Raw genomic sequence first — 27995 nt, forward strand, 5'->3', positions numbered from 1 at the left:
GGCCAGTGAGGATGTGAACACTATGGTTCTCACCTGACCAAGGCCAGTGAGGATGTGACACTATGGTTCTCACCTGACCAAGGCCAGTGAGGATGTGAACACTATGGTTCTCACCTGACCAAGGCCAGTGAAGATGTGAACACTATGGTTCTCACCTGACCAAGGCCAGTGAGGATGTGAACACTATGGTTCTCACCTGACCAAGGCCAGTGAGGATGTGAACACTATGGGTTTCACCTGACAAAGGCCAGTGAGGATGTGAACACTATAGTTCTCACCTGACCAAGGCCAGTGAGGATGTGAACACTATAGTTCTCACCTGACCAAGGCCAGTGAGGATGTGAACACTATGGTTCTCACCTGACCAAGGCCAGTGAGGATGTGAACACTATGGTTATCACCTGACCAAGGCCAGTGAGGATGTGAACACTATGGTTCTCACCTGACCAAGGCCAGTGAGGATGTGAACACTATGGTTCTCACCTGACCAAGGCCAGTGAGGATGTGAACACTATGGTTATCACCTGACCAAGGCCAGTGAGGATGTGAACACTATGATTCTCACCTGACCAAGGCCAGTGAGGATGTGAACACTATGGTTCTCACCTGACCAAGGCCAGTGAAGATGTGACCTCTATGGTTATCACCTGACCAAGGCCAGTGAGGATGTGAACACTATGGTTCTCACCTGACCAAGGCCAGTGAGGATGTGAACACTATGGTTCTCACCTGACCAAGGCCAGTGAGGATGTGAACACTATGGTTCTCACCTGACCAAGGCCAGTGAGGATGTGAACACTATGGTTCTCACCTGACCAAGGCCAGTGAGGATGTGAACACTATGGTTCTCACCTGACCAAGGCCAGTGAGGATGTGACACTATGGTTCTCACCTGACCAAGGCCAGTGAGGATGTGAACACTATGGTTCTCACCTGACCAAGGCCAGTGAGGATGTGAACACTATGGTTCTCACCTGACCAAGGCCAGTGAGGATGTGAACACTATGGTTCTCACCTGACCAAGGCCAGTGAGGATGTGAACACTATGGTTCTCACCTGACCAAGGCCAGTGAGGATGTGACACTATGGTTCTCACCTGACCAAGGCCAGTGAGGATGTGAACACTATGGTTCTCACCTGACCAAGGCCAGTGAAGATGTGAACACTATGGTTCTCACCTGACCAAGGCCAGTGAGGATGTGAGCACTATGGTTCTCACCTGACCAAGGCCAGTGAGGATGTGACCACTATGGTTCTCACCTGACAAAGGCCAGTGAGGATGTGAACACTATAGTTCTCACCTGACCAAGGCCAGTGAGGATGTGAACACTATGGTTCTCACCTGACCAAGGCCAGTGAGGATGTGAACACTATAGTTCTCACCTGACAAAGGCCAGTGAGGATGTGAACACTATAGTTCTCACCTGACCAAGGCCAGTGAGGATGTGAACACTATAGTTCTCACCTGACCAAGGCCAGTGAGGATGTGAACACTATGGTTCTCACCTGACCAAGGCCAGTGAGGATGTGAACACTATGGTTATCACCTGACCAAGGCCAGTGAGGATGTGAACACTATGGTTCTCACCTGACCAAGGCCAGTGAGGATGTGAACACTATGGTTCTCACCTGACCAAGGTCAGTGAAGATGTGAACACTATGGTTATCACCTGACCAAGGCCAGTGAGGATGTGAACACTATGGTTCTCACCTGACCAAGGCCAGTGAGGATGTGAACACTATGGTTCTCACCTGACCAAGGCCAGTGAGGATGTGAACACTATGGTTCTCACCTGACCAAGGCCAGTGAGGATGTGAACACTATGGTTATCACCTGACCAAGGCCAGTGAGGATGTGAACACGATGGTTCTCACCTGACCAAGGCCAGTGAGGATGTGAACACTATGGTTATCACCTGACCACGGTCAGTGAGGATGTGAACACTATGGTTCTCACCTGACCAAGGCCAGTGAGGATGTGAACACTATGGTTCTCACCTGACCAAGGCCAGTGAGGATGTGAACACTATGGTTCTCACCTGACCAAGGCCAGTGAGGATGTGAACACTATGGTTCTCACCTGACCAAGGCCAGTGAGGATGTGAACACTATGGTTCTCACCTGACCAAGGCCAGTGAGGATGTGAACACTATGGTTCTCACCTGACCAAGGCCAGTGAGGATGTGAACACTATGGTTCTCACCTGACCAAGGCCAGTGAGGATGTGAACACTATGGTTCTCACCTGACCAAGGCCAGTGAGGATGTGAACACTATGGTTCTCACCTGACCAAGGCCAGTGAGGATGTGAACACTATGGTTCTCACCTGACCAAGGCCAGTGAAGATGTGAACACTATGGTTCTCACCTGACCAAGGCCAGTGAGGATGTGAACACTATGGTTCTCACCTGACCAAGGCCAGTGAGGATGTGAACACTATGGTTCTCACCTGATGAAGCGCCACGTCCGTGACCCAGTAGTTATTGTCCTTGTCCGTGGTGATTCCATGAGGCAAGTAAAACCTGCCGAGCACACGGAGAAAACACTCCTTAAATGCTTTGAATGAAGACAACAACATCACGTCCTAGGAGTCTACTTAGTGCACTACATAGGAAATAAGAGTGCTATTTTGGACAAAGCCTGTGTGCTTATTACGTAAGACATCTATTATGTCTCAAAATGCCTAATTGCCCTCGTTTGCACAGCGGTGGTAACGCTTCTTACATATTTCTTCCGGAGGCCTTGAGTACGCTGCCTTTGACGGGATCCACCACGAGAATGGTGGACTGTTGAATGGGACCCAGGGACTGCTGCTGGTATTTGCCGCTGTTGTCGAAGGAGCTGCAACGGAAGGAGAATGACTTGTGTTAAAATACAGAGAAAACGTATAAAATTGTCTGAGACAACAAAGGTGTTGGGTGCCCCAAACGGCTCACTATTACCTACTATATCATGAACTACTTTTGACCAGAGCCCTTTGTCAAAAGTAGTGTACTATATAGGGAATAGGGTGCCATTTGGAACGCAACCTTGTTTTGTTTGTTTGAAGGGGAACGCTATTACTTAAATCGGGAGGTTTCCATCAAAGGGGGAGGCGACACGGACACAAAAGTGACAAAATCGTACAAATGATTCACTCAAACAATCCCAAATACTTAAACAAATACCTTGAACTCTTCCTGAGTCCCTGCTATAATCAGTCCCTTCTGGAATTCACCAAAAAATAACAGAGGACCCCAACTTTCACTCTTGGTTTCCGATCCCTCACTTTCATCCTCGAACTCCCTGTGGACTCCTCGATAGAAAAACAATGCCTTATACCTAACAAACTCAGTAATGTCTCTATAGTGGAGTAAGCACAGAATATATAATAAATCACGCCTCTATCTAGTCTATGAAACAAATCTGCGTTCGTCAATGAACACCACCTGGGACACATTTGTTCACATCCCTGAACTTTTGACCTTTGATGAATTACGCAGGACAACATCAGCTTCAAGAGCTTAACGAGTTTAAGGTAGGATAGCAGTAAATAACGAACTGTAGCTGGGGTGTATACTGATGACTGATATAGAGAGGGACTATCCGTTCTCACCTAATGACCTAGCTAATTCATTTTCCCGTCTCATCTGGCTCCAGAGTCTTAAGAGCACTGAGGCAAGGGCAGTTAGCGGAATTAGCTTTTGCCTGTTAGCGCATGGTGGATCACGTTGGCGGCTCATGAAATTTATGTTATTTGACAGGGAGAGTCTTGGCCAGTTAAAGGGATATTTTTCTTCTAAAACATATTTTAGTATGTCATGACAATTTTTAATTTGTACTGAAAGATACAACTTAACTGCTGACAAGCACATTTTTCTGGAACCATATCAACAGTGGACTAATGAACAAAACACTAAAATAATTTTTTTGTGTAAAATATTTTAAAGCTGTGTCATGGCGTTGACCTCTTTGGGTACAGCAAGCCCCATCTCCCTCTCCCTGCCTCCTACAACTAGGCTGCTGTGGTCAGAGAGGTCGTAAATTCCAGGAAGATCCTGCCGCATGGCCACACAGTATAGAGACAGAGTGAAGTTTCATAGAGAACAAAGGAATTTCTTCCACCTCACAGGCATCCTGGGACAGGCCCTTTTCTGCAATTCCGAATAAAACCCCAACCTTGAGAATTCCTCAACAGACCATGTTTTTCTCAATTATGAGAGGACAAAGGTTACAGACCGTGTTTTCTCTCAATCACGAGAGGACAAAGCTTGAGACGATTGCTGAATCTTTTAACCATACCACGTGGTTAAACTCTTAGACTATCGATACCGACAGAATAAGAACAAGTCTTTGATATTAATTACTAGTCTGCAGCTAGGAATTCGGTATCATTGAACGCGAAGAACGAAGACGGGGGAAACATCTATAACAAAATGAATGAATGTCACTCTGAACAATCCATTCTAACCACGACACAGAGAGAGAGAGAGAGAGAGGAGAGAGAGGAGAGAGAGGAGAGAGAGAGAGAGAGAGAGAGAGAGGAGAGAGAGGAGAGAGAGGAGGGAGAGAGAGAGAGAGAGAGAGAGAGAAAACTCTCCAACAGAAATTAACTTTTCAACAGCGATCAAGACGACACACTGAGCGTAAATATATATATTGATGGCAATTGTTCCCGAATGAGTGAGCGTTCATGTGCAAAGGATTAGCATTTCAATTGTTATAATTATCAACTGTGTGTTGTCATCTCAGTCGACCCCCACCTCCCTTTTGTACAACAAGCCGCCATGCCGGTTTAGCCCACTAGGGCACATTCCCCTATCATTTCTTGTAACCATTTTTACTTTGTTTGTTTGTTTATGCAGTTCTGTGAATTACTTAGTTAGTAAATAAATGATTTAAGACAATTGATGTATGGATGACTCATAGTGAAGACTGGGTTCGTGCAGATAACCAACAATTTACGTCACGTAAAATGGAATGAGACTAACGTGAGGTAAAGTAAATAATTCATTAATTCGAAGACTAATTGATCAGTTATAAAATATCAGAAAAGTTATATTAGGAAAATTACAACATTGTAATCTGAATATTTTCTTTGGTGCCCCGACTTCCTAGTTAATTACAGTTGCATGATTAATCAGTTTAATCGCGTAATACCAATTACAGAGTCTTCATTTAATGATAGTAAAGACACGACAGCTGCAATATGTAACTTTTTGGGCGACAAGACCAAATTCACATAGAAATCTAGTTATAGATCAGTCATTCTCATTGAAAGAAGGTCTAAGAAGCAGTAAGATATGTTCTATGTGCACTCTCTCTATGCTACCCGTTCTTAAGTTTAGTTTTACGTAGTCTTTTGTTTTCGGTTTTGTAGACCAGTTTCAAACAAGCTAAAAAATACAATATTTTGGGTTATTGAAAATATATTTCACAGCGGTTTAGGTACAATGATTCTCTATACATTGCTTGTTTTGTCACAAACTGAAATTAGGAGAACTATTAGAATTTTAGCAACCAGGAAATGGCAGAGCGATTTCTGCATTTTCTAACTGATATAATATGGCACATTCCTGTAATTGATATGGGCCACATCACTGGAGCTGGACACATGCACTGGGATAACTAATTAGGCCCTTCAAATTGACTCTGCTTTGGTCATGGTCAGCAGTAGGAAGAGGGAAGCTCAGAAGCCAGGCAATGATTAGGCTAATTGAGACTGAGTGGTGCAGCAGTCTAAGGCACTGCATCTCAGTGCTAGAAGCGCCACTACAGACCCTGGTTCGATTCCAGGCTGTATCACAAACGGCCGTGATCGGGAGACCCATAGGGCGGCGCTCAATTGACCCAGCGTCGTCTGGGTTTGGCCGGGGGTATGCCGTCATTGTACATAAGAATTTCTTCTTAACTGACTTGCCTAGTTAAATAGGTTAAAATATTATATTATATATTTATAGAAACACACGGTTTGGTCATTTAAAAAAACATGTTTTTGTTGTAAACTCAATTATTGTGAATCTTCTTCACTACGCTTTTTACAGCTATTTCTATACACACTTATAAACTGCAAAATTAGTGCCTAATATGTGATCCGTATACTACACTAGCTAGGTTTCCATCCAATTGTCAACCAACTTTCATGTAAATATTATAAAATCCACATTTTCCCTCCAGAGATGTTTACATCAAATTGATATGTTTCAGATAAAGTGCTGTGCGTGATGACATAGTCCACATAAAATACCTTTTGCGGTTAAATTCACATAAACTCCATCAGTAGAGTTGAAATAAAAAATACAAGTTAAATGGGTTTCCATCGCATTTTCAACTCTACTGATGGTTTTCTCACAAGAAATATTGCATTATATAGCAAGTGTGCAAACTCTGATTAGCACGTGTTCGCTACAGCGCAACAGCGCACATTTATTTATTTATTTTTTAACCTTTATTTAACTAGTTAAGTCAGTTAAGAAAAAATTATTATTTTCAATGAGGGCCTAGGAACAGTGGGCTAACTGCCTTGTTCAGGGGCAGAACGACAGATTTGTACCTTGTCAGCTCGGGGATTTGAACTTGCAACCTTCCGGTTACTAGTCCAATGCTCTAACCACTAGCTACCCTGCCGCCCCATTCCTATCCTACACAATTATTATTATGAACAAAAGTCAAACGGCAGCCAAGAATGGATCATCATGTCACCGGAATAAAACCCTCGATATTTATTGGAAAGGAGCATCAAGCTCATCACAGTGCACTTTCACCACCCTGTGAAGTTTATGATAATGTATTTCTTCTGTTTCCTAATAAACTGCATGCTTCCTGAGGAGTCGTAGCGGGAGGACCACACAACATGTCATCGTGTGACTCCCAAGTTTACTTCGATATGATGGTTGTTGTGCATAAAAGAGCTTCCACAAACATTTCTCTCCTAAATTCATTGTACCGACACAAAAAAATCCCACCTTGTCTAGTGTATTTTGTTTTGTCAACATTTGCCGTCATTAAATTTTTTATCCGACCTGTACTTTACTCACAAAAAAGGTTGGATGGAAACCTGGTTACTGTTACCAAAAGTTACAATCACGAATTCAGAAACCAGTTTTTTTTTTAAAACACATCACCAAAGCCGATTGCGTCTTCACTCTTTCATCACTTTGCCCAGATTGCCTGTCTATTTATGCTAATCAGGACACCTGGGAGAGGTTTGAATTTGCATGGTGATCTACATATTCCTGGCCTAGTGACAGGTTACAACCCTGAACACTGGAGGAACACAGTGCCCCAATTACTGACTCCAGTCTACAGACTGTATCCCTATTGCTCCCTCTGAACAAAACAAACAGTTTGAAACATAAAGACAGAAGGAACCTTGGGCTCAGCCTGCCAAACATCAAGAGACACAGGCTGCATCCCAAATTGCACCTTATTCCCGACATAGTGGGCCCTGGTCAAAAGTAGTGCACTAAACAGGGAAAGAGTTCCATTTAGGACACACCCACACAGCCTTAAAGGGATGCACCACTATCTACATAAAAGTCTTATCTGATTTGGAGGAAAGTAAAACTGGATCATTCGAGAGAAGGGACTTCACTAACTGACGATCTATTTGCAATTATCCATTACTTCAGCCTCACTAAACTGGTTTGTGCCTGTGCCTGGAGCTAATCTCAAAAGTCAGTTTGTTTGCAGTTTGTTTGCACAGTGGACAGACCAGGGAAAATATCCCAACACTCTTAAATTACTTGTCCCCCTTGTATTCCATTCACCACTGATCTGAATGGATGTGGGTAAGTAGACATAGGTGATAGGTCTAAATTATCTCCGGTCCAAAAGTCCATATAAAAGTATTTGGACATCGCTGACAGTCTGATAAAGTCAAAAATGTCTGAGTAGTTGTATGGAGCACTTCACAATAGACCGAGATGAGAGGAAATGGTGTCATGATCTGAATATTAAGCTCCAATAGACTGAGATGAGAGGAAATGGTGTCATTGTCTGAATATTAAGCACCAGCACCAGGAACATCGATTTCCAGCTTTCTAAAGATTAGACTTGGAAGTGTTGCAATGCAAGACAATGCCAATGTTTATCCTAGGATTCTTTTCAGCAGCGGTGAAAGTGGGCGTGGGCCAAGGTTTCCGTAATGAAAATGTGGCATTGGGCATTTGACCGTCAGCATTTTAATTTACGGGACATTTGAGAAGTATACCGGTAACCTAATTAGGGCATCCACCCACGGTGATCAGAATGACAGAAATCACATTAAGATTATGGTAATTCGTCTTCACAGAACGTGCAAATCGATGAGGCAATGACGTGTGTCCTTACCGAGCACTTTGAAGGCGTTAGAATGACGTCGCGTTCGCGTGCTAGTCGGAACTAGGAAACTCAGAAATGTTCGACTCGCTAATAGGTTGTAGTTAAACATGTGCCACGTTCAAATCAGTTAGCAAGATGGATATTTCCAAAGTTTACCTAGTTCCGACTAGCGCGTGAATGCGGCATAACTGTCCACATTTACTTTTCCTCAGCCAACAAGACAAGTAATGAACAGCTAAATCACTAGTCTATGCATAGGCAGAGCGTGAGTTCCAAGTTTAGGGGAGCACATTTTCACCATAAAAATGCATCTTTATAACAAAGCATTCCATACATCATTGCATTTGTAGACTTGGGTAAGATGGCCTACAATTCCTACCCTTACAAAAAAGATTGCAGTCAGACTGCAGTGTAGCTGCAGTATGCTGCAAATACTGTGTCCCAAATATTATTTATGTTTTACTACAGTAATTTTGCAGTGTAACTGCAGTTAGAGTGCAGTATAATATTATAGTATATTACTGCATCGAAAACACCACAGTCAACTGCAGTTTCTGCAATTTAACAGCAGTTTCAAAACTGCAGTCCTTTTGTAAGGGTAACGTGATGAGTAGATTGGATAGTCATAATTTCTGATAATATTATATCTCAATCACTGTTCGCAAAATAGATCGTTCAATGCACGACTGACAACATAACGTTAACGTGTCGTCTTTCTTTGCATTGGGAAAAACATATTTAAAGCAATTCAACTACACTTTATATGACTGGAGACATTAGCAGAATCTTTTATAATACGACAAATTACAGGGTAGACTACTCTGCTGACAGGGACAAACAATCCATAAAAGCAATGTTGTCCATATAATATGCCTACGAGAAGGGGAGACAGGAAATGAATATGACGTCCATTGTCCAATAACAAACTTTTAAGCGGCACTGATTAAGGGTGAATATGCGCAGTGAGCACTCACCAGGGGAGGGGCATGGCCGATGCTCTCGCTGGTGCCAACAAGATAGGCTATAGGCCTACTGTTGTTCGCTCAATTAAGTTGATACAATTGTATTTATTTTTTTTTACCCCTTTTTCTCCCCAATTTCGTGGTATCCAATTGTTAGTAGTTACTGTCTTGTCTCATCGCTAAAAGTCCCGTACTAGCTCGGGAGAGCCGTGCATCCTCCGAAACACAACCCAACCAAGCCGCACTGCTTCTTAGCACAGCGCGCATCCAACCCGGAAGCCAGCCGCACCAATGTGTCGGAGGAAACACCGTGCACCTAGCGACCTGGTCAGCGCGCACTGCGCCCGGCCCGCCACAGGAGTCGCTAGTGCGCGATGAGACAAGGATATCCCTACCAGCCAAACCCTCACTAACCCGGACGAGGCTAGGCCAATTGTGCGTCGCCCCATGGACCTCCCGGTCGCAGACGGCTGCTCGAACCCAGAGTCTCTGGTGGCACAGCTAGCACTGCGATGCAGTGCCTTAGACCAATGCGCCACCTGGGAGGCCACTAAGTTGATAATTTTGATTACTGAATGACAGATGAGAGTCTTTTCAATGTCTTCTTTTTACAGCAATAGCCCTTTTCTTCTCAAACTATGTTTTCCCGTGATTGTACTTTTGAAATAGTGCGATATGCATGGATGGGCCTTTTCACTGAGAGTAGCAACTCAACAATCATCTACAGTTGAAGTCTGAAGTTTACATACACCTTAGCCAAATACACTTAAACTCAGTTTTTCACAATTCCTGACATTTAATCCCAGTAAAAAAATTCCCTGTCTTTGGTCAGTTAGGATCACCACTTTATTTTAAGAATGTGAAATGTCAGAATAATAGTAGAGAGAATGATTTATTTCAGCACATTCCCAATGGGTCAGAAGTTTACATACACTCAATTAGTATTTGGTAGCATTGCCTTTAAATTGTTGAACTTGGTTCAATCGTTTCAGGTAGCCTTCCACAAACTTCCCACAATAAGTTGGATGAATTTTGGCCCATTCCTCCTGACAAAGCTGATGTAACTGAGTCAGGTTTGTGGGCTCGCACACGCCTTTTCAGTTCTACCCACAAATTTTCTATAGGATTGAGGTCATGGCTTTGTGATGGCCACTCCAATACCTTGACTTTGTTGTCCTTAAGCCATTTTGCCACAACTTTGGAAGTGTGCTTGGGGTCATTGTCCATTTGGAAGACCAATTTGCGACCAAGCTTTAACTCCCTGACTGATGTCTTGAGATGTTGCTTCAATATATCAACATAATTTTCCTCCCTCATGATGTCATCTATTTTGTGAAGTGCACCAGTCCCCCCTGCCTCAAAGCACCCCCAGAACATGATGCTGCCACCCCCATGCTTCACGGTTGGCATGGCGTTCTTCGGCTTGCAAGCCTCCCTCCCCCTTTATCCTCCAAACATAACAATGATCATTATGGCCAAGCAGATCTATTTTTGTTTCATCAGACCAGAAGATGTTTCTCCAAAAAGTACAATCTTTGTCCCCATTTGCAGTTGCAAACCGTAGTCTGGCTTTTTTATGGCGGTTTGGAGCAGTGGCTTCTTCCTTGCCGAGCGGCCTTTCAGGTTATGTCGATATAGGACTCGTTTTACTGTGGAAATAGATACTTTTGTACCTGTTTCCTCCAGCATCTTCACAAGGTCCTTTGCTGTTGTTCTGGGATTGATTTGCACTTTTCGCACCAAAGTACATTCATCTCTAGGAGACAGAAGGCGTCTCCTTCCTGAGCGGTTTGACAGCTGTGTGGTCCCATGGTATTTATACTTGTGTACTATTGCTTGAAACAGATGAGCGTGGCACCTTCAGGCGTTTGGAAATTGATGAACCAGACTAGTGGAGGTCTACAATTATTTTTCTGAGGACTTGCCTGATTTCTTATGATTTTCACATGATGTCAAGCAAAGAGGCACTGAGTTTGAAGGTCGGCCTTGAAATACATCCACAGGTACACCTCCAATTGAGTCAAATTATGTCAATTAGCCTATCAGAAGCTTCTAAAGCCATGACATCATTTTATGGAATTTTCCAAGCTGTTTAAAGGCACAGTCAACCTAGTGTATGTAAACTACTGACCCACTGGAAATGTGATACAGTGAATTATTTGTGTCATACACAAAGTAGATGTCCTCACCGACTTGCCAAAACTATAGTTTGTTAACAAGAAATGTGTGGAGTGGTTGAAAAACAAGTTTTAATGACTTAAGTGTATGTAAACTTCCAACTTCAACTGTATTTGGAATTTGCAACACACGCTGAACAAATTGCGCACGTTGCCTTTCGCTCAGACTGTAGGCAATGCAATTTTTTAAGGCTTGGGTATGCTAATGATCCTCTGGCCAAATCATGCATTAGTTGGTTATTTTGAATGATTTTATGTAGAGACAGAAGTTGGCTAATCAAGCTATATAAATTTACTTAGGGAAAGCTTCCCTTAGCCTTAATCGACACGCCTGCCTATAAGCCCCTGTCAATCTACTTTCCCCCATAGCAGAAAAGTTTACCTATTCTACTGGTCAGCTTGTCAAGAACGAACTTGCCTAAACAGATTGGGACTGTTGTGGGACGATAGATCACAAATTCATACAACCAGTAGGCCTGGGCTAAAATTATTATTTTTTTTTAAAATGTTGATAAACCATTATTTCTTAACATTATTAGTGCAGCAATGCGCACATGGCAGTAGACTGACTAAGAGCAAATGTCCATTTGGTTACAGCTGAAAGGCTCTGTATGCTGTATGCGTGATAAATAAGATACATGACAGGGGCAAATTTAATTCCACGGAATTATGCAAATTAACCCATAGACAGATAAGCATTGAATGGTCAAATATATTTACATCAATTGCTATTTACGTCACCGAATGCCTATTTTTTTAACTTAAAAATCGCACTGTTGGTTAGGGCCTGTAAGTAAGCATTTCACTGTAAGGTCTACCTACACCTGCTGTATTCGGCGCACGTGACCAATAAACTTTGAATTGATTCAATTTGATTTTGAATAGGCTAAAAAGCATAATTTCGCAATGGAATTTTTTTTTTCTCCTGAACAATTGGCCGGTGCCAATTTTATTTATCGGCTTTTCTATATATTTTTTTACGGCCATTAGCGGCTGATGGAAACCCTGGCGTGGGCAATGGCACGATTTTAGAGGCCCTTCTCTTGGCAGCAGAGACAACATTTTGCTGTTTTAAAGCACATCTACACATTTTGCCATGGAGCAGAGAACATTTGACAGTTCTAATGCAAGTTTCCTGCAAACAATTTTTGCAGTGGCAGCCACGATTTAGTAGCGGCGGTGCGCCGCTTCTCAGTGCATTTTAGGGGAAACATTGAATGCAAACTGTAAAAGTTTTTGTCTTTGAGAGAGTTGTTTGTGTTGTGTTTGGCCTCAGTAGCCTACACACTGTAATACATTTCTTTACTGACATTCTTGCCAGGTGTCTCTTTAAACAGTAGAACTTTAAAGAAGTACTCTCAAAACAAGTCCCCGTTTTTTGTGTACTACTTTACCCAATTTGTGCAATATGTTTACGAATTTGTTGTGCTTAAGATCCCGGAGTGCACCTTTAAGAGATCTTATGGTTAAATAAAGAAGACAGTGGTCCTCTCTCAGATAAACAGTACAGCAGGGAAACAGTATAACAGTACAGTCGTGGCCAAAAGTTTTGAGAATGACACAAATATTATTTTTCACAAAGTCTGCTGCCTCAGTCTGTATGATGTCAATTTGCATATACTCCAGAATGTTATGAAGAGTGATCAGATGAATTGCAAAGTCCCTCTTTGCCATGCAAATAAACTTAATCCTCAAAAAACATTTCCACTGCATTTCAGCCACAAAAGGACCAGCTGACATCATGTCAGTGATTCTCTCGTTAACACAAGTGTGAGTGTTGACGAGGACAAGAATGGAGATCACTCTGTCATGCTGATTGAGTTCAAATAACAAACTGGAAGCTTCAAAAGGAGGGTGGTGCTTGGAATCATTGTTTTTCCTCTGTCAAACATGGTTGGTTACCTGCAAGGAAACACGTGCCGTCATCATTGCTTTGCACAAAAAGTGCTTCACAGGCAAGGATATTGCTGCCAGTAAGATTGCACCTAAATCAACCAAAGTCCAGCAAGTGCCAGGACCGTCTCCTAAAGCTGATTCAGCTGCGGGATCAGTACAGAGCTTGCTGAGGAATGGCAGCAGGCAGGTGTGAGTGCATCTGCACGCACAGTGAGGCGAAGACTTTTGGAGGATGGCCTGGTGTCAAGAAGGGCAGCAAAGAAGCAACTTCTCTCCAGGAAAACATCAGGGACAGACTGATATTCTGCAAAAGGTACACGGATTGTACTGCTGAGGACTGGGGTAAAGTTATTTTCTCTGATGAATCCCCTTTCCGATTGTTTGGGGCATCAGGAAAAAAGCTTGTCCGGAGAAGACAAGGTGAGCGCAACCATCAGTCCTGTGTCATGCCAACAGTAAAGCATCCTGAGACCATTTATGTGTGAGGTTGCTTCTCAGCCAAGGGAATGGGCTCACTCACAATTTGCCAAAGAATACAGCCATGAAAACAGAATGGAACCAACGCATCCTCCAAGAGCAACTTCTCCCAACCATCCAGGAACAGTTTGGTGATGACAATGCCTTTTCCAGCATGATGGAGCACCTAGACATAAGGCACAAGTGATAACTAAGTGGCTCGGGGAACAAAACATTGTTATTTTGGGTCTATGGCCATGAAACTCCCCAGACCTTAATCCCATTTAGAACTTGTGGTCAAGACAAAGTCCAAGCATTGATTATGCAAGAATGGGCTGCCCTCAGTCAGGATGTTGCCCAGATGTTAATTGACAGCATGCCATGGCGGATTGCAGAGGTCTTGGAAAAAGAAGGGTCAACACTGCAAATATTGACTCTTTGCATAAACTTCATGTAATTGTCAATAAAAGCCTTTGACACTTATAAAATGCTTGTAATTATACTTCAGTATTCCATAGTAACATCTGACAAAAATATCTAAAGACACTGAAGCAGCAAACTTTGTGGAAATTAATATTTGTGTCATTCTCAAAACTTTTGGCCACGACTGTATATGTAACATCATCATAGCTACTTACTTGACCCCCCATTGGTGGTCTCCCCTGTGGAAGATGACCAGGTTGTCGTCTGAGTCCAGGGCCAAACCGGACACCTGACCCAGCTGGAGTGGGCTCTCTGGCCAGTCCGTCACCTCTTCCAGATGGTACTCTACACACACACACACACACACACACGCACACACACAGAGAGAGAGAGGAACGCCAGAAACCTGTGGTCAGCTTAACAATACCATAGGGTCGTTTCAAAGGAGGGAAAAATGACATCTGGCAAGTCGTTCGTTAGCATGGGGTAATGTAAACCAAATAGATTCCTAGCCGCCCTGGTGCAAGGATCTCTTGTCTCACGTCCTCACCCACTGTTTCCTAATAATCTGCTAATCTGCTAATAGTTTGGATTAATCTAAAGTGGAATGATTTGACATACACTGTACATTGCCAGGTCTCCCTTGTAAAATAAGTATTCTGACTTCAAGTGGGACTTCCTAAATAAATATAGGTTAAATAAAAAATAAAAAACATCTGCATTCAGCAAGACACCATTTTTTGAATTTCTTGAGAGGACAGTGGAGGATGATAGGCCGCTGAGCTCAAACAAAAAGGTTGCTGTGAGTCTAATGGAAGTGAACGTAAACACATTTCTGGCTACTATTGACGCATTAGCCTGAAAAATCTATTCACATTTAGTTGCTTGAGTGGATTTTCCTGCTCGTGCTCTTCTCTCGTTGATATGGTAACTAGGTCAAAGACCATTCACTGTAGACAATTACTAGACATAAGTAAACACATGATGAGACAAAGCTTATGTTAAGCATGTCTTATGGCCCTCGACCAAAAACATTTTCGAAATTGCTAGCATTGGATAAAAATTAACTGCAACAGTTTAGCTAATGAAATGAAACCACATTGAGGTTTTCATTATAGGGCTAATAAGACAGAGCAGAGTGCAATAACATGTAATGATGCATGTAATCATATTAATCTACAGAATAATGAAGCGTGAGCATGTTGCACACAACCACAAACATACTCTGCAAACTTCTGATAAATAAAAACAAAACAACATCAACGGCTGCAAGAGAGACTTTGTGAATTGTTGGTTGGACCGACATTTGGCTAGAAGGCATTACTGTACTGTAAATGGGGTCAAAAGGTCAAACGTCCAGTTGAACGTAAACACCAGCACTGGATAAGCAATCAGGTGTAGTGAACACCTCAGGACACTTCGTCGCCTTATTAAAACGGTTTGATGATTGAAAATAACCTATCATGTCGCGGGAATGGCATTTTCAATCAAGAATCATTGAGTGGATTAAGTATGTGCTTAAAACGTGGTTGAAAAGTCGCTAGGCCAAAGCCTTAAAAGGGTTTCACATTCACAACAACAAAATGTTTACTTCAATTCGATTCATGACAAGTAATGAATGATTATGTAAAGTGCTTATGTCGGGCTTACGTAATGAATATGAAGACGTCATATAGAAGAACATAAGCCCTTTTCAAATATCCTCTTTCACAGAAAAACTCAGATTTACATCTTCAAATACCACACGACCCAGGCGATGTTCAATATGCCAACATTCACTGCCTGCAACTCCATTCCACGCTGGCTGGCTGGCTGACTTCCCTAGGCAGTTTCTGCACTCAAAGGTACGACTGGGGCACCAACCCTCAGACAAACAGCTGAAAGCCTCTCTGCTGTATGAATAAGTCATGGTATGATGTGGAGAGGAATGGCAATTCGTTGGTTAAAGTCTGGCCGGGAGACAACAAGGCGCTCCAACCGGTCTGCTCTCCACCGCCCCCAAAAACAGGAGCAGATGCATGAAATCAAATTAATTTACACCCGTTTGTGTTGGTAATTGGATTTTCCACACCGGATTGATAGAGCCGGGACGGGCGGGCCGATAGGACGTATCCCTGATGTCGTTTGAGATTTGACATGGAAACTGGAATTGAGCAAGTCACAACAAGAGCTCCGCCTCGCTAACAGCTGGTTGGTACAAAAGACAAAAAAAAACAACTCAATTGGTATTGAGTAAGGGAACCTACTCAAGCGAAACGTTCAATTAGATTTTTTTTCCAGCTGTCAGCAAGCTTTGTTTTAACAACAAAGAGAGGGATGTTACAAAGGGGAAAGAAACACACCAGGAAGTCCTAATCTAGTCTTATTTCAACTCCTTTAAGCTTTGTGTAAATCTTGATGATTTTCTTAAAAATGATACGTGGCGGAGCGCCCTTATGTACTGTGTGTTTTTTTTTTAAATGGTCTAATAATTTCAATCCATGAATCAATCAATCAAATCACCTCTGAGAAGAGAGCCAAAAGAGGGCATGCTAAACACTGGTCTGGAATCAGCCTTCGCTTCATGTCTCTTAATCTGAACCAGTTCGTTCAGAGCCTAAAGTTATCCCTGGACCAGCTACACTTCCAGTCTCATCAGCATGTAGGCTATAGCGCCAACACTGGGTGATTATGTGGAACCTCACTATACCTGATTAATGAGCGCAATGAAATGGGAGGACATGGGAATAATAATAAATGTAAACAATAATAATAATTTGAAATCACATAAGGACATGCCTTGGAATTGAAACATGCCAAAGCAAAAAGACGTCTTTCAAACACGGTTGATGTCACCCCCCCGGGAAAACCCACCTTCTTCTTCATCATCATCATCATCGTCAATCTCGACCAGGGCGTTAGCTGGCATTAGCTTGCTCCCGGGAGGCCTGGCCGTAGCCTCTAACTGGTGAAACTTGTGCACTCTGTCCCTCACCAGTATAGCATCCTCTCTGTCCAGGAAGCCTAGCCTGGGACTGGGCCAGCCCAGGTCCTTCTTTTGAATTATGCTATCAATCTGAGCCACCAGTTTGGCCTGGGCACTCTGCGCCTCGCCGGGCGTATACTTATGCACGTGGACTACGTCCTCGCTCTCGCCTAGGAGTTTGGACAGAAGGGAATAGAAGTCACCTGCACACAGACAGACAGACAGACAGGCAGACAAAAGGAGGGAAAAAGAAAGGGAAGGGAAAGAAAGAAAGAAAAGGGGAAACATGGGAAGTGTGAAAACAGGTGCGGAGAGGAAGGAGGAGAAGTGTAAGTGCATTCCATTGTAGATAGTGTCGCTACGCAGCTGGAACAAGGTGTTAGCAGGAAACACAGACAAAAAGGTAGGTGTGATATAGCATGCAGTCAGTTAAAAGGATAGCTGGCAAAATTTTAAATGCTAAATTCACAAATATTAATGGAAAAATCCACCAAAAACCAGTCATTCCTTTAATTTAACACTAATATGTGAGAACAATATCTTTTTGTGAACAAATGTTTCATTTTGGCGTAATAATAAGGTTGGTAACAACATGGAAAATCATTGTGGAAATCTTTTTCAGCTCAAGTCAACTATGTAATGCTCTCCCTACAGGCTGGCTGGCTAGCTAGCTAGCTAGCAAACACAATAACACCAAATAAAAATATCAGCATGTAAAGTAGCTAATTAGCTGTAAAATCATCTAAAACAAACTACACTATCAGTTTAGGAGTCCCCAATCTCACCATGTTCAACCTGAAGATGCTTCACAGAGTGGAGTCTAACATTCACAACAGCAGATATACTTTGAGGAGATGGAAAACAAAGCCCATGCTACGTCAATGGGCCGCACGGTGCATTCTGGATGATTCTGGGACAAGTAGCGCGTGAACGTGAGTCTATTGGGCGCTAGCTCAAAAACCCAACATTAGCACAAATTTCGTCACCAAGAAGTACAACATCACAAATCTTTACAGAGACGTGAGATAATTAACTGGCTCTCTGTAATATCATCTAGCTTTGGAATTCTGACATTACATACTTTCGAGGAAAATAGGCACGTTTATCGACATACTTTGAGAAGGGGATGCTCGACCAATAGCTTAGCAATTGCGTGACGCAGCATGACAACGGGAACGCGATTGGTCGACAGCCTGCTGGGTGGGGCATTATACGCTCCTTCTTTCATTTGATTCCAATCTCCTTTCTATAATATCTCTGACAATGGCACCTTGCAATGCACCCTGGACTAAACAGACAAGACAGATAGGAAGAATGTGCTAGACCCCCCATTAAATTACAAAGTTCTCAGGTAGGAATATCGCAAAAAAATATAAGAAGACATCCTCCCGAGTTATGACATCAGCCAGTATTGAAATCTGACATGTATGATAGACGTTTTCCTATTATTCCTATTAACTTCCAGTGTAGTAAGAGAGACTTTATCACAGTGCTACGTCATACAGGCCCGAATTGCTGCCCGCTTGAATGCCAATAACTCAGGTACACGTGAAAACATGAAATGACCCAGGGAATCGATAGAACATCACTCAGCGATGCATAAAAACAATATAACATTAAAAATGGGTGAACTTTTCCTTTAACTCACAGTATTTTGACCAGTATGGGGTTGTAACATTTTTGGTACTATCCTTTTCGGCGGCTAAATGCACAGTACATGAAAATTCACAGTACATAAAAAATGCACAGTACATAAAATGTAAACAACCCCTTTTCAAATTATGTCATTGTACTACAAATAAATATATTGTACTACAAATAAATATATTGTGCTACAAAATAAATCTCAAAAAGACTAACAGACCACATCCTGTACACAATACAGAACACTATGGTTATGATATCTTCTTAGGTATGCCTACGTTAAACTGTCATCTAGGCGAGGCCTAAATTCTTCACCAAGCTAGCGACTGGATCGCTGTGTGTGCGCGATCACTCATTGCATTAACAGCTGCGATGGGAAGTGACAGTGTCTCAGACCACTATGCATTCTGGAAAGCCACCCTACATCTACGACGGCGTATAATCAATTTATCAGCGTAAAAAGGTCACATCTGAAAGCAACAGCAATCACATCCCATAAAGACAATGGCACTGAACTCTGACATACTGCATAGCTGCACAAACACACACACACACACGCTGCATTTCAAAGAAGAGGCTGCTGCCCGTTTTTTAATAGGTTCATATTAAAAGGTTAGGTAGAATAAATGTAACCAGATGTAACAAACATTTGTATTAGTATATGCATCAAAACACCCAAGACTTTCTTCTTTTTTTCGAGTTATGACATAGAGCTAATCAGAATTCAGAAGAATGACAAAGAAAATGTCGGAAAATGTTTTCCGGGGATTGATGTAATATGGAGGACCCGGCAAGCCAGCCTATCCACTATAATGCAAACTCCAATAGAAATAACTTGAAATGTATAACTTAAAATTAAACCAAATTGTTTGCACTCATGACTACTGGTTTTAATTCAAATGTTCAGCAAATACTTTCGAAATGTTAGAAATCAACTTGAAAGGTTGCTAGCCAACTAACCTGCTAACGTTAGCCCTGTTAGCCTGCTAACTTCAGCCCTACCAGGCTACTAACGATACGTTAGCAGTGCATGAGTCAACACCTAGCTTACAGCTTCATTTATCAAATAATGTTAGCTATATGCAGTTATCTTAGCCAGCAGCTAGCTAGCCAGCCAGCTAAAGTTAGCTATTTAGCTATTAGCCTAGCCAACCACTACGGTTATGGTTGGCAAACTAAAGCTGAACTACTGGAGACCAGCTAGAACACAACTAACACAATAAAACCAAAACTTAAGCGCAGATTAAAAGCAAAGAGAGAGCAGAGACTTACAGATTGATGGCTGGGAACCATCTGATGGTAAAACGTTTAAAAGAGTGCAGGCTGAGTTAGCAACCAAAGCGAGGGGGAAGCAGGCGCTTCACTGGGCCAGCGGTTTGCTGATGTCAACGTTGTGAACAGAGTGCCCCATGGTGGTGGGGTTATGGTAGGGGGCAGGCATAAGCTATGGACAACGAACACAATTGCATGTTATCGATGGCAATTTGAATGCACAGAGATACCGTACACGAGATCCTGAGACCCATTGTCGTGCCATTCCTCCGCCGCCATCACCTCATGTTTCAGCATGATAACACATGGCCGCATGTCGCAAGGATCTGTACACAATTCCTCCAAGCTGAAAATGTCCCAGTTCTTCCATGGACTTCATACTCACCAGACATGTCCCTCATTGAGAAATTGTTGCATGTTGTGTTTATATTTTTGTTCATCGTACATGCTAGCATGGCTAGTGGCTAACCTTAACCAGCTTGAACTAGCTACCGAGCTAGCATACAACTTGGTAGCACAGAGTAGATCCTCCATATGTTGTTGAGAAATAGCACATTGTGGGTAGTTTAGAAGATATCCAGAAATAAGGTAATTAATAAATATGTAATAACCCAAAAACAACTGTTTGTACTTATAGGTAACCAGATCGTAACTACAACTAAGTCTTTGATCACACTGTTGTTATAATGTTGAGTAAAAACTCATGTTTCCTACCCTTTAAACTAGTTTGGTGCTGATAACAGAATGCTACAGTGTTGTATCATCAGGAGAGAAAAAAAATAGCACAGTTATCCATTCTCTTGATCAGTCATCCCTTGTGTGTTTAAGAGAGCTTCCTTCAAAAAGTGTAGCTCAATTCCAACAATAATCTCTCATAAACACCCTTTTTTTCTGTCTTTATCGGTTGAGGGAGTCCTCTTTCACGTACAGAGACACACACACATACAGTAGTTGAGCTCCACCCACTGTGATATATGAACTGTAGCAGCTCCTTATTTATTGAGCCCATTCATCAGAGGCAGGATCGGCAAACACACACAGACAACACCAGAAGCCCTGAATGACAGCTAGTGGATTTGTGTCCTAATAACAGCAAAGGAAAATATAGCCAGCCATTTATCAAACTGTCCCGATCTGGAGAGGCCCAGATAATAAGAGGATCAGATTCTCAGGGAGGTAGATGGAGGGAGGGAGGGGGAGAGAGAGAGTGGGAAAGGGAGAGAGAAGAGTGAGAGAGAGACAGAGAGAGAGAAAAGGAGAAAAAGTGAGTGAAAGAAGGGGAGAGAGAGAGAGGGAAGGAGGGGGGAGAGAGAGAGGGAAGGAGGGGAGAGAGAGAGAGAGAGAGAAGGACCGGGAGCGAGAGGGGGAGAGAGACATAGATAGATGGAGAGAGGGAGGGAGGGAGAGAAGGATAGGGAGGGAGAGGGGAAGAGAGAGGGAGGGAGGGAAAGAACAAAATGACAGTGATTGAATGTGTGAGTATTTGTATGAGGAGAGAGAGAGAGAGATAGGGGGAGAGAGACAGAGAGAGACTAACCAGGTTTCCGTCCAATATTTTTACGCGATTAAAACAGCTAATTAGTCGGTAAAATTTGTGAAAATCAACAAAACAAAGGTCAGGGCTCTGTGCAGGCCAGTCAAGTTCTTCCACACCGATCTCGACAAACCATTTCTGTATGGTTGTGGGCATTTTCATGCTGAAACAGGAGAGAAGCTTGCCCAAACTGTTGCCATCATCTAGAATGTCATTGTATGCTGTAGCGTTAAGATTTCCCTTCACTGAAACTAAGGGTCCTAGTCCAAACCATGAAAAACAATCCCAGACCGTTATTCCTTATCCACCTAACTTAACAGTTGGCACTATGCATTGGGGCAGGTAGCGTTCTCCTGGCATCCGCCAAACCCAGATTTGTCCGTCAGACTGCCAGATGGTGTAGTAGGATTCATCACTCCAGAGAATGCGTTTCTACTGCTCCAGAGTCCAATGGCGGCGAGCTTTACACCACTCCAGCTAACGCTTGGCATGGCGATCTTAGGCTTGTGCGGCTGCTCGGCCATGGAAACCCATTTCTTGAAGCTCCCAATGAACAGTTATTGTGCTGACGTTGCTTCCAGAGGCAGTTTGGAACTCAGTAGTGACAGTTGCAACTGAAGACAGACAATTTTTACAAGCTACACGCTTCAGCAGTTTCATTCTGTTAGCTTGTGTGGCCTACCACTTCGCGGCTGAGCCGTTGTTGCTCCTAACGATTCCACTTCACAATAACAGCATTTACAGTTGACTGGGGTTGCTCTAGCAGAAATTTGACAAACTGCCTTGTTGGAAAAGTGGCATCCTATGACGGTGCCACATTGACATTCACTAAGCTCTTCAGTACGGGCAATTATACTGCCAATGTTTGTGTATGGAGAATGTATGGCTGTGTGCTAACTTTTTTACGGCTGTCTGCTCTCACACCCTTCCACAAACTGACACAGTAATTATGACATCTTCCGGAGGACGTCCTCCAACCTATCAGAGCTCTTGCAGCATGAACTGACATGTTGTCCACCCAAACAAAGGATAAGATAATTAATCTAGTACTGAATGCATAAGCTACAGCTAGCTAGCACTGCAGTGCATACAATGAGGTGAGTAGTTGACTCAAAGAGAGAGAAAGACAATAGATGAACAGTTTAGAAAAAAATAATTTCTTCCAAAATTAAGGAGAATCTAGAAAGAGATATTTTTTTCACTTTCAGTTTACTAGCAAATGCAGCAAGCTAGTTTAGCCTACGCAAACACCGTGCTCTGAGTATCCAACACAACACTGGAACTCTTGCAAGTCAAGGTAAGCTTTTGGTTTTATTAATTTATTGCCACTGGGGTCCACCTGTGTAAGTGACAAACTGCTTAGTGACTGTACACTAACATGTTAGTTCTATTAGTTAATATGGTGACAACGATGTAGGCTGTGTGTTGCGGTTTTGTGAAGTTCACAAGAGAAGGGAGAAGGTAGGGCGGCAGGTAGCCTAGTGGTTAGAGCGTTGGGCCAGTAACCGAAAGGTTGCAAGATCAAATCCCCGAGCTGACAAGGTAAAGATCTGCCCCCGAACAAGGCAGTTAACACTGTTCCTAGGCCGTCATTGAAAATAAGAATTTGTTCTTAACTGACTTGCCTAGTTAAATAAAGGTTAAAATAATAATAATTTAAAAAATACAATGTGGCTGCTATGAAAGTGAACTGTGTTTACGCATAATCAGGGGTGTATTCATTCTGCCGATTCTGTTGAAAACCGTTTTCTTAAACTGGGAAGCAAACGAAACAAAACAGGGATTTGCAACTGTTGGACTAATGATTAAATCCTATATCAGCTAGATGCAGGCAAGAGTGTACAAGGTGGTATTGAATATGTCACTGCCTGTCCATGTGTCACGGTCTGTCACCTAAATATTTTCTCTCGACCTGTGTGCACCTACATTGTAAACTTTCATTTATAGGCTAGTTAGTAGCAACCTCATGATGGGTATTGGGAAAATTTGAGTATCATGTAATAGCCTAAAACAATCGCAGTTACATAGAGCTGGGTGAATAGAATATGAATGACAGTCATCCAATATGCTGTAATAGAAATAAGGCCATGCTCATTAAAAATAAAATTTGTCCTCCTTCATCTTAAACTGACCGCCACTGATTCCCAGTCATGTGAAATCAATAGATTTCCTTTGGCCGCCTCTCCTTCCAGTTCTCTGCTGCCAATGACTGGAACGAACTGCAAAAAATCTCTGAAGCTGGAGACTCTTACCTCGCTCACTAGCTTTAATCACCAGCTGTCAGAGCAACTCACAGATCACTGCACCTGTACATAGCTCATCTGTAAATAGCCCATCCAATCTAAATCTATAGCCCATCCAATCTAAATCTAACCCCATACTGTATTTATTTATCTTGCTCCTTTGCACCCCAGTATCTCTACTTGCACATTCATATTCTGCACATCCTACCATTCCAGTGTTTAATTGCTATATTGTAATTACTTTGCCACCATGGCCTATTTTTATTTAACCAGGTAGGCTAGTTGAGAACAAGTTCTCATTTGCAATTGCGACCTGGCCAAGATAAAGCAAAGTAGTTCGACACATACAACAACACAGAGTTACACATGGAATAAACAAACATTCAATCAATAATACAGTATAAAAATCTATATACAGCATGTGCAAATGAGGTAGGTTAAGAGAAGACCTCTATCTATCTATCTATGTGTCAAACTGCTTTGCTTTATCTTGGCCAGGTAGCAGTTGCAAATGAGAACTTGTTCTCAACTAGCCTACCTGGTTAAATAAAGGTGTTCTCAACTAGCCTACCTGGTTAAATAAAGGTGTTCTCAACTAGCCTACCTGGTTAAATAAAGGTGTTCTCAACTAGCCTACCTGGTTAAATAAAGGTGTTCTCAACTAGCCTACCTGGTTAAATAAAGGTGAAATAAAAAAATAAATAATACAAACTGTAACTCAGTCAAATCTTTGAAATTGTTGCATGTTGTGTTACATCTTTGTTCAGTATACATTACAGCTACATTGCATGCTTATCATAAAAACTAGAAGAGAAGCAGTTCATCTCTCATCAACCCTCAACCAGGAAAGACTGGTATGCATTTTGCTGATGTTAGTTCTGTGCGGTTAAGGGAAAGGCGCGCTGCCTAGCTTTCTTTGCTGCACTTGACCATATTACCGGACAGTAATCAAGTTGGGACCAGACCAGAGCCTGAACAACTAGTACAGTTGATTTTGGGGTAAAAAAAAAAAAAAAATGTAATAAAAAAAACAAAACAAAATATATTTTAATAAACAGACATACCCCTCTCCCAATCTTCACCACAATTCTGTCAATATTGATCATGCTAATTGCACAACCAATGTTACATCTATGAGTTCAGCTTTCTCAACTCCCTCGATGGTCACACTCTTTATACACAACTCCTCTTGAGATTTAGGTCTTAGAGAAAGTTTTGAATCAAATTCAATGCTTTTAGTTTCAGATGTATTTAAGACCAGTTTATTATGAATCACCCATTCTAATACTGACTAACTCCTTATAAAAAATGTCAGTGAGCTCACATGTTTTGGGTGCTGACATGGAGATTGTGGAATCAGATCAAATCAAAGTTTATTTGTCACGTGCACGTGCACTTACAGTGAAATGCTTACTTACAGGCTCTAACCAACAATGCAATTTCTATTTATTTATTTATTTTTTAAATAACAAGGTATATAAGTTAAGAAATAAAAACAACAGTAAAAAGATTCTAGATTTGTGTAAGATCAGTGGAAAATCATTTGTAAAAACAGAGAAGAGTTACGGCCCAAGGCAACTGCCTTGAGGGACACCAACACTGTACAAATCCGATTTTAGAGAAGCTTCCATTGAAGAACACTCTCTGGGTTCTATTGGATAAATAACTGTTCAACCATGTGATGACAGGTGATGTAAAGCCATAGCAAGTGATTTTCTTCAATAACAATGTATGATCAAAAACATCAAAGGCTGCATTGAAATCTAACAATTACAGCTCAACTATCATCTTATTATTCATTTCCTTTAGCCAATCATCAGTCATAGTAGTCAGTGCAGTGCAAGTTGATTGCCCTTCCTTATATGCATGCTCTAAGTCAGTAGTTAACTTGTTCTCTGAAAAATAGCATTGTATTTGGTCAAACACAATTTTCCCCATCAGTTTACTAAGAAAAGGCAGAAAACTGATTGGGTGGCTGTTGGGGCCAACAAATGGTGCTTAACTATTTTTGGGCAGTGGAATTCATTTAGTTTCCTTCCATGCCTGTGGACACACACACTTCTTTAGGATTTGGTTAAAGATCTAGCAAATAGGGGTGGCAGTACAGTCTGCTACCATTCTCCATAGCTTCCCATCAAGGTTGTGTGCACCTGGTGGCTTATCATTATTGATGGATAATAGCAGTTTTCCCACCTTGACCAATTTCAAAACAGCAATGCTTCTCTTTCATTATTAGATCATTTATACAAAAATCTGATTGTTCACTGTTCAACATTGTCATTTTACTTCTGGGTTTTTCCACTTTACTAGTGAAACAGACATTGAAATTATTGGCAATATCGAAAGGTTTTGTTATAAATGACCTATCAACTTCAATGAACGATGGAGATGAATTGGGTTTTCTGCCCATTTAAGGTACTTCAAAGTCTTGTTCCATTGTGTTTTATGTAATTTATCTTGGTTTGGTAATATCATTTCTTCTTATTTTTGTTAAGTTTAGTCACAACATCTCTCAATTCATAGTACAGTATGTCAACCAATCAGCTGAGCATCCTGACTTAATTGCCACCTCTTATTTGCATAATTTAATTGAAACACACAATTTTTCAATTCACCATCAATCCAGAGGGTTCTAAAAGTTCTCACAGTTAATTTCTTAACAATTGGCATTAATACTCGTACAAATATTTCCAGTGCTGCAACTGGATTCACTTCCTCATACACATCAGACCAACATACATTTATTTACATCTTCAACAAAAGAGTCCTGAGAAAACATTTTGTATGATCTCTTTTAAATTATTTTAGGCCCAACCTTTGACACTTTGCCTTTCCTTATCATTGTCACAATGTTATGGTCACGACAGCTTTAGGGAACTGATATTACTTTGGAGCAAAGCTCTACAGCATTATTAAAGATATTATCAATACAAGAGGATGTCACAGATCCAACACTATTGGTATGCACTCTAGTTGTTTGAGTGATAACCTGGGTCATATCACAGGCAGTCGTCACAGTTAGAAGGATCCTCTTGAGAGAACAGCTAGTTGCTAACCAGTCAATGTTCAGGTCCCTCAGAATATAGACCTCTCTGTTAACATCACACACACTATCAAGCATTGCACACATATTATCCAAGTACTGACTGTTAGCACTTAGGGGCCTATATCAACACCCCAAAATAAGAGGCTTTAGATGAGGCAGGTGAACTTGCAACCAAAGCATGTCAACAACATTTGACATGAGATCATCTCTAAGCTTTAAGGGAATATGGCTCTGAACATATACCGCAACACCTTCCCCATAGGCATTCCTGTCTTTCCTGTAGATGTTATGACCTTGTATTGCTATATCAAATTAATTATCGGTGTGAGTTTCAGAGATGGCCAGTATATGAATGTTATCCGATGTTATTAAGTTATTGATTTCATAAACCATATTTCTAAGGCTACATACAGCATATTAATATGTGCTATTCGTAGCCCTTTCCTGGGTAGCTTATCAACATCATATATAAAATAAAATAAACATTCTTTAGCTAATAATCCGCCAATCAGGCTCTTGTAAGTGTCAGGTTGTGTATATGTGATGATGGGTTGAAGCTATTGACCCGGAAGCTTAGCTCTCTCAGTCCTCCTCGGCTTTTGGGTCGGAGGGTGGACAATGAGCTTGTCGTAGCTGATGTAAACAATGTTCTCACGCTCTCTGGCAGCTTTCATAGCTGGGATAAGTTATTTCCGCCTCTGGCGCACAGCTTCTGAGAAGTCCTCGTTGAGGAAGATGTTGGTTCCCCTCAAGTTCTTGGCTCTTTCCAGAACAGTCATCTTGTCCTTGAACCTAAGGGAACGAGCCACTTGGGCTCGTCACAGGTTTTCCAGACCTATGGGCGTGGCTCCACCTCAATCTTTCTATGATCTATCTGCAGCTTTTCGTTTATATTTTTTTAAACTTTCTTCTCAGACTCCGTCCGGGTCTCTTGTGGAGACTTCGGTATGCCATCCACAACAATGTTATTCCTCCTGGATTGTCCCTCTAGAAAGTCTGTTTTCCGAGTTAACTGTAATAATGATTTATAGACAGTGCTGATGTCATCTCTCGTGGACTTATGTGTTTTGTTATCT

At 41.9% G+C, this 27995-nt stretch overlaps 1 protein-coding gene across 4 annotated transcripts in view; it reads right to left on the reverse strand.

Moving 5' to 3' along the window:
* Positions 1–27995, reverse strand: part of pam (peptidylglycine alpha-amidating monooxygenase) — a 157377-nt gene that overhangs the window by 44460 nt on the left and 84922 nt on the right. For 2 of the 4 annotated variants that reach the window (XM_036976718.2, XM_036976719.2), the window contains exons 16-19: positions 17069–17383; positions 14431–14560; positions 2725–2841; positions 2450–2522 (exon numbers count right to left, since the gene is read on the reverse strand). In XM_036976718.2, coding sequence (XP_036832613.1) covers positions 2450–2522; positions 2725–2841; positions 14431–14560; positions 17069–17383 — 635 coding nt within the window. The remainder of the gene's footprint in view (positions 1–2449; positions 2523–2724; positions 2842–14430; positions 14561–17068; positions 17384–27995) is intronic. The other 2 variants (XM_036976722.2, XM_090233666.1) reach the window with 1 other exon arrangement.

This window comes from Oncorhynchus mykiss, chromosome 5 (assembly GCF_057628025.1).
Source record: "Oncorhynchus mykiss isolate SJ-2025 chromosome 5, ASM5762802v1, whole genome shotgun sequence".
NCBI lineage: Eukaryota > Metazoa > Chordata > Actinopteri > Salmoniformes > Salmonidae > Oncorhynchus > Oncorhynchus mykiss.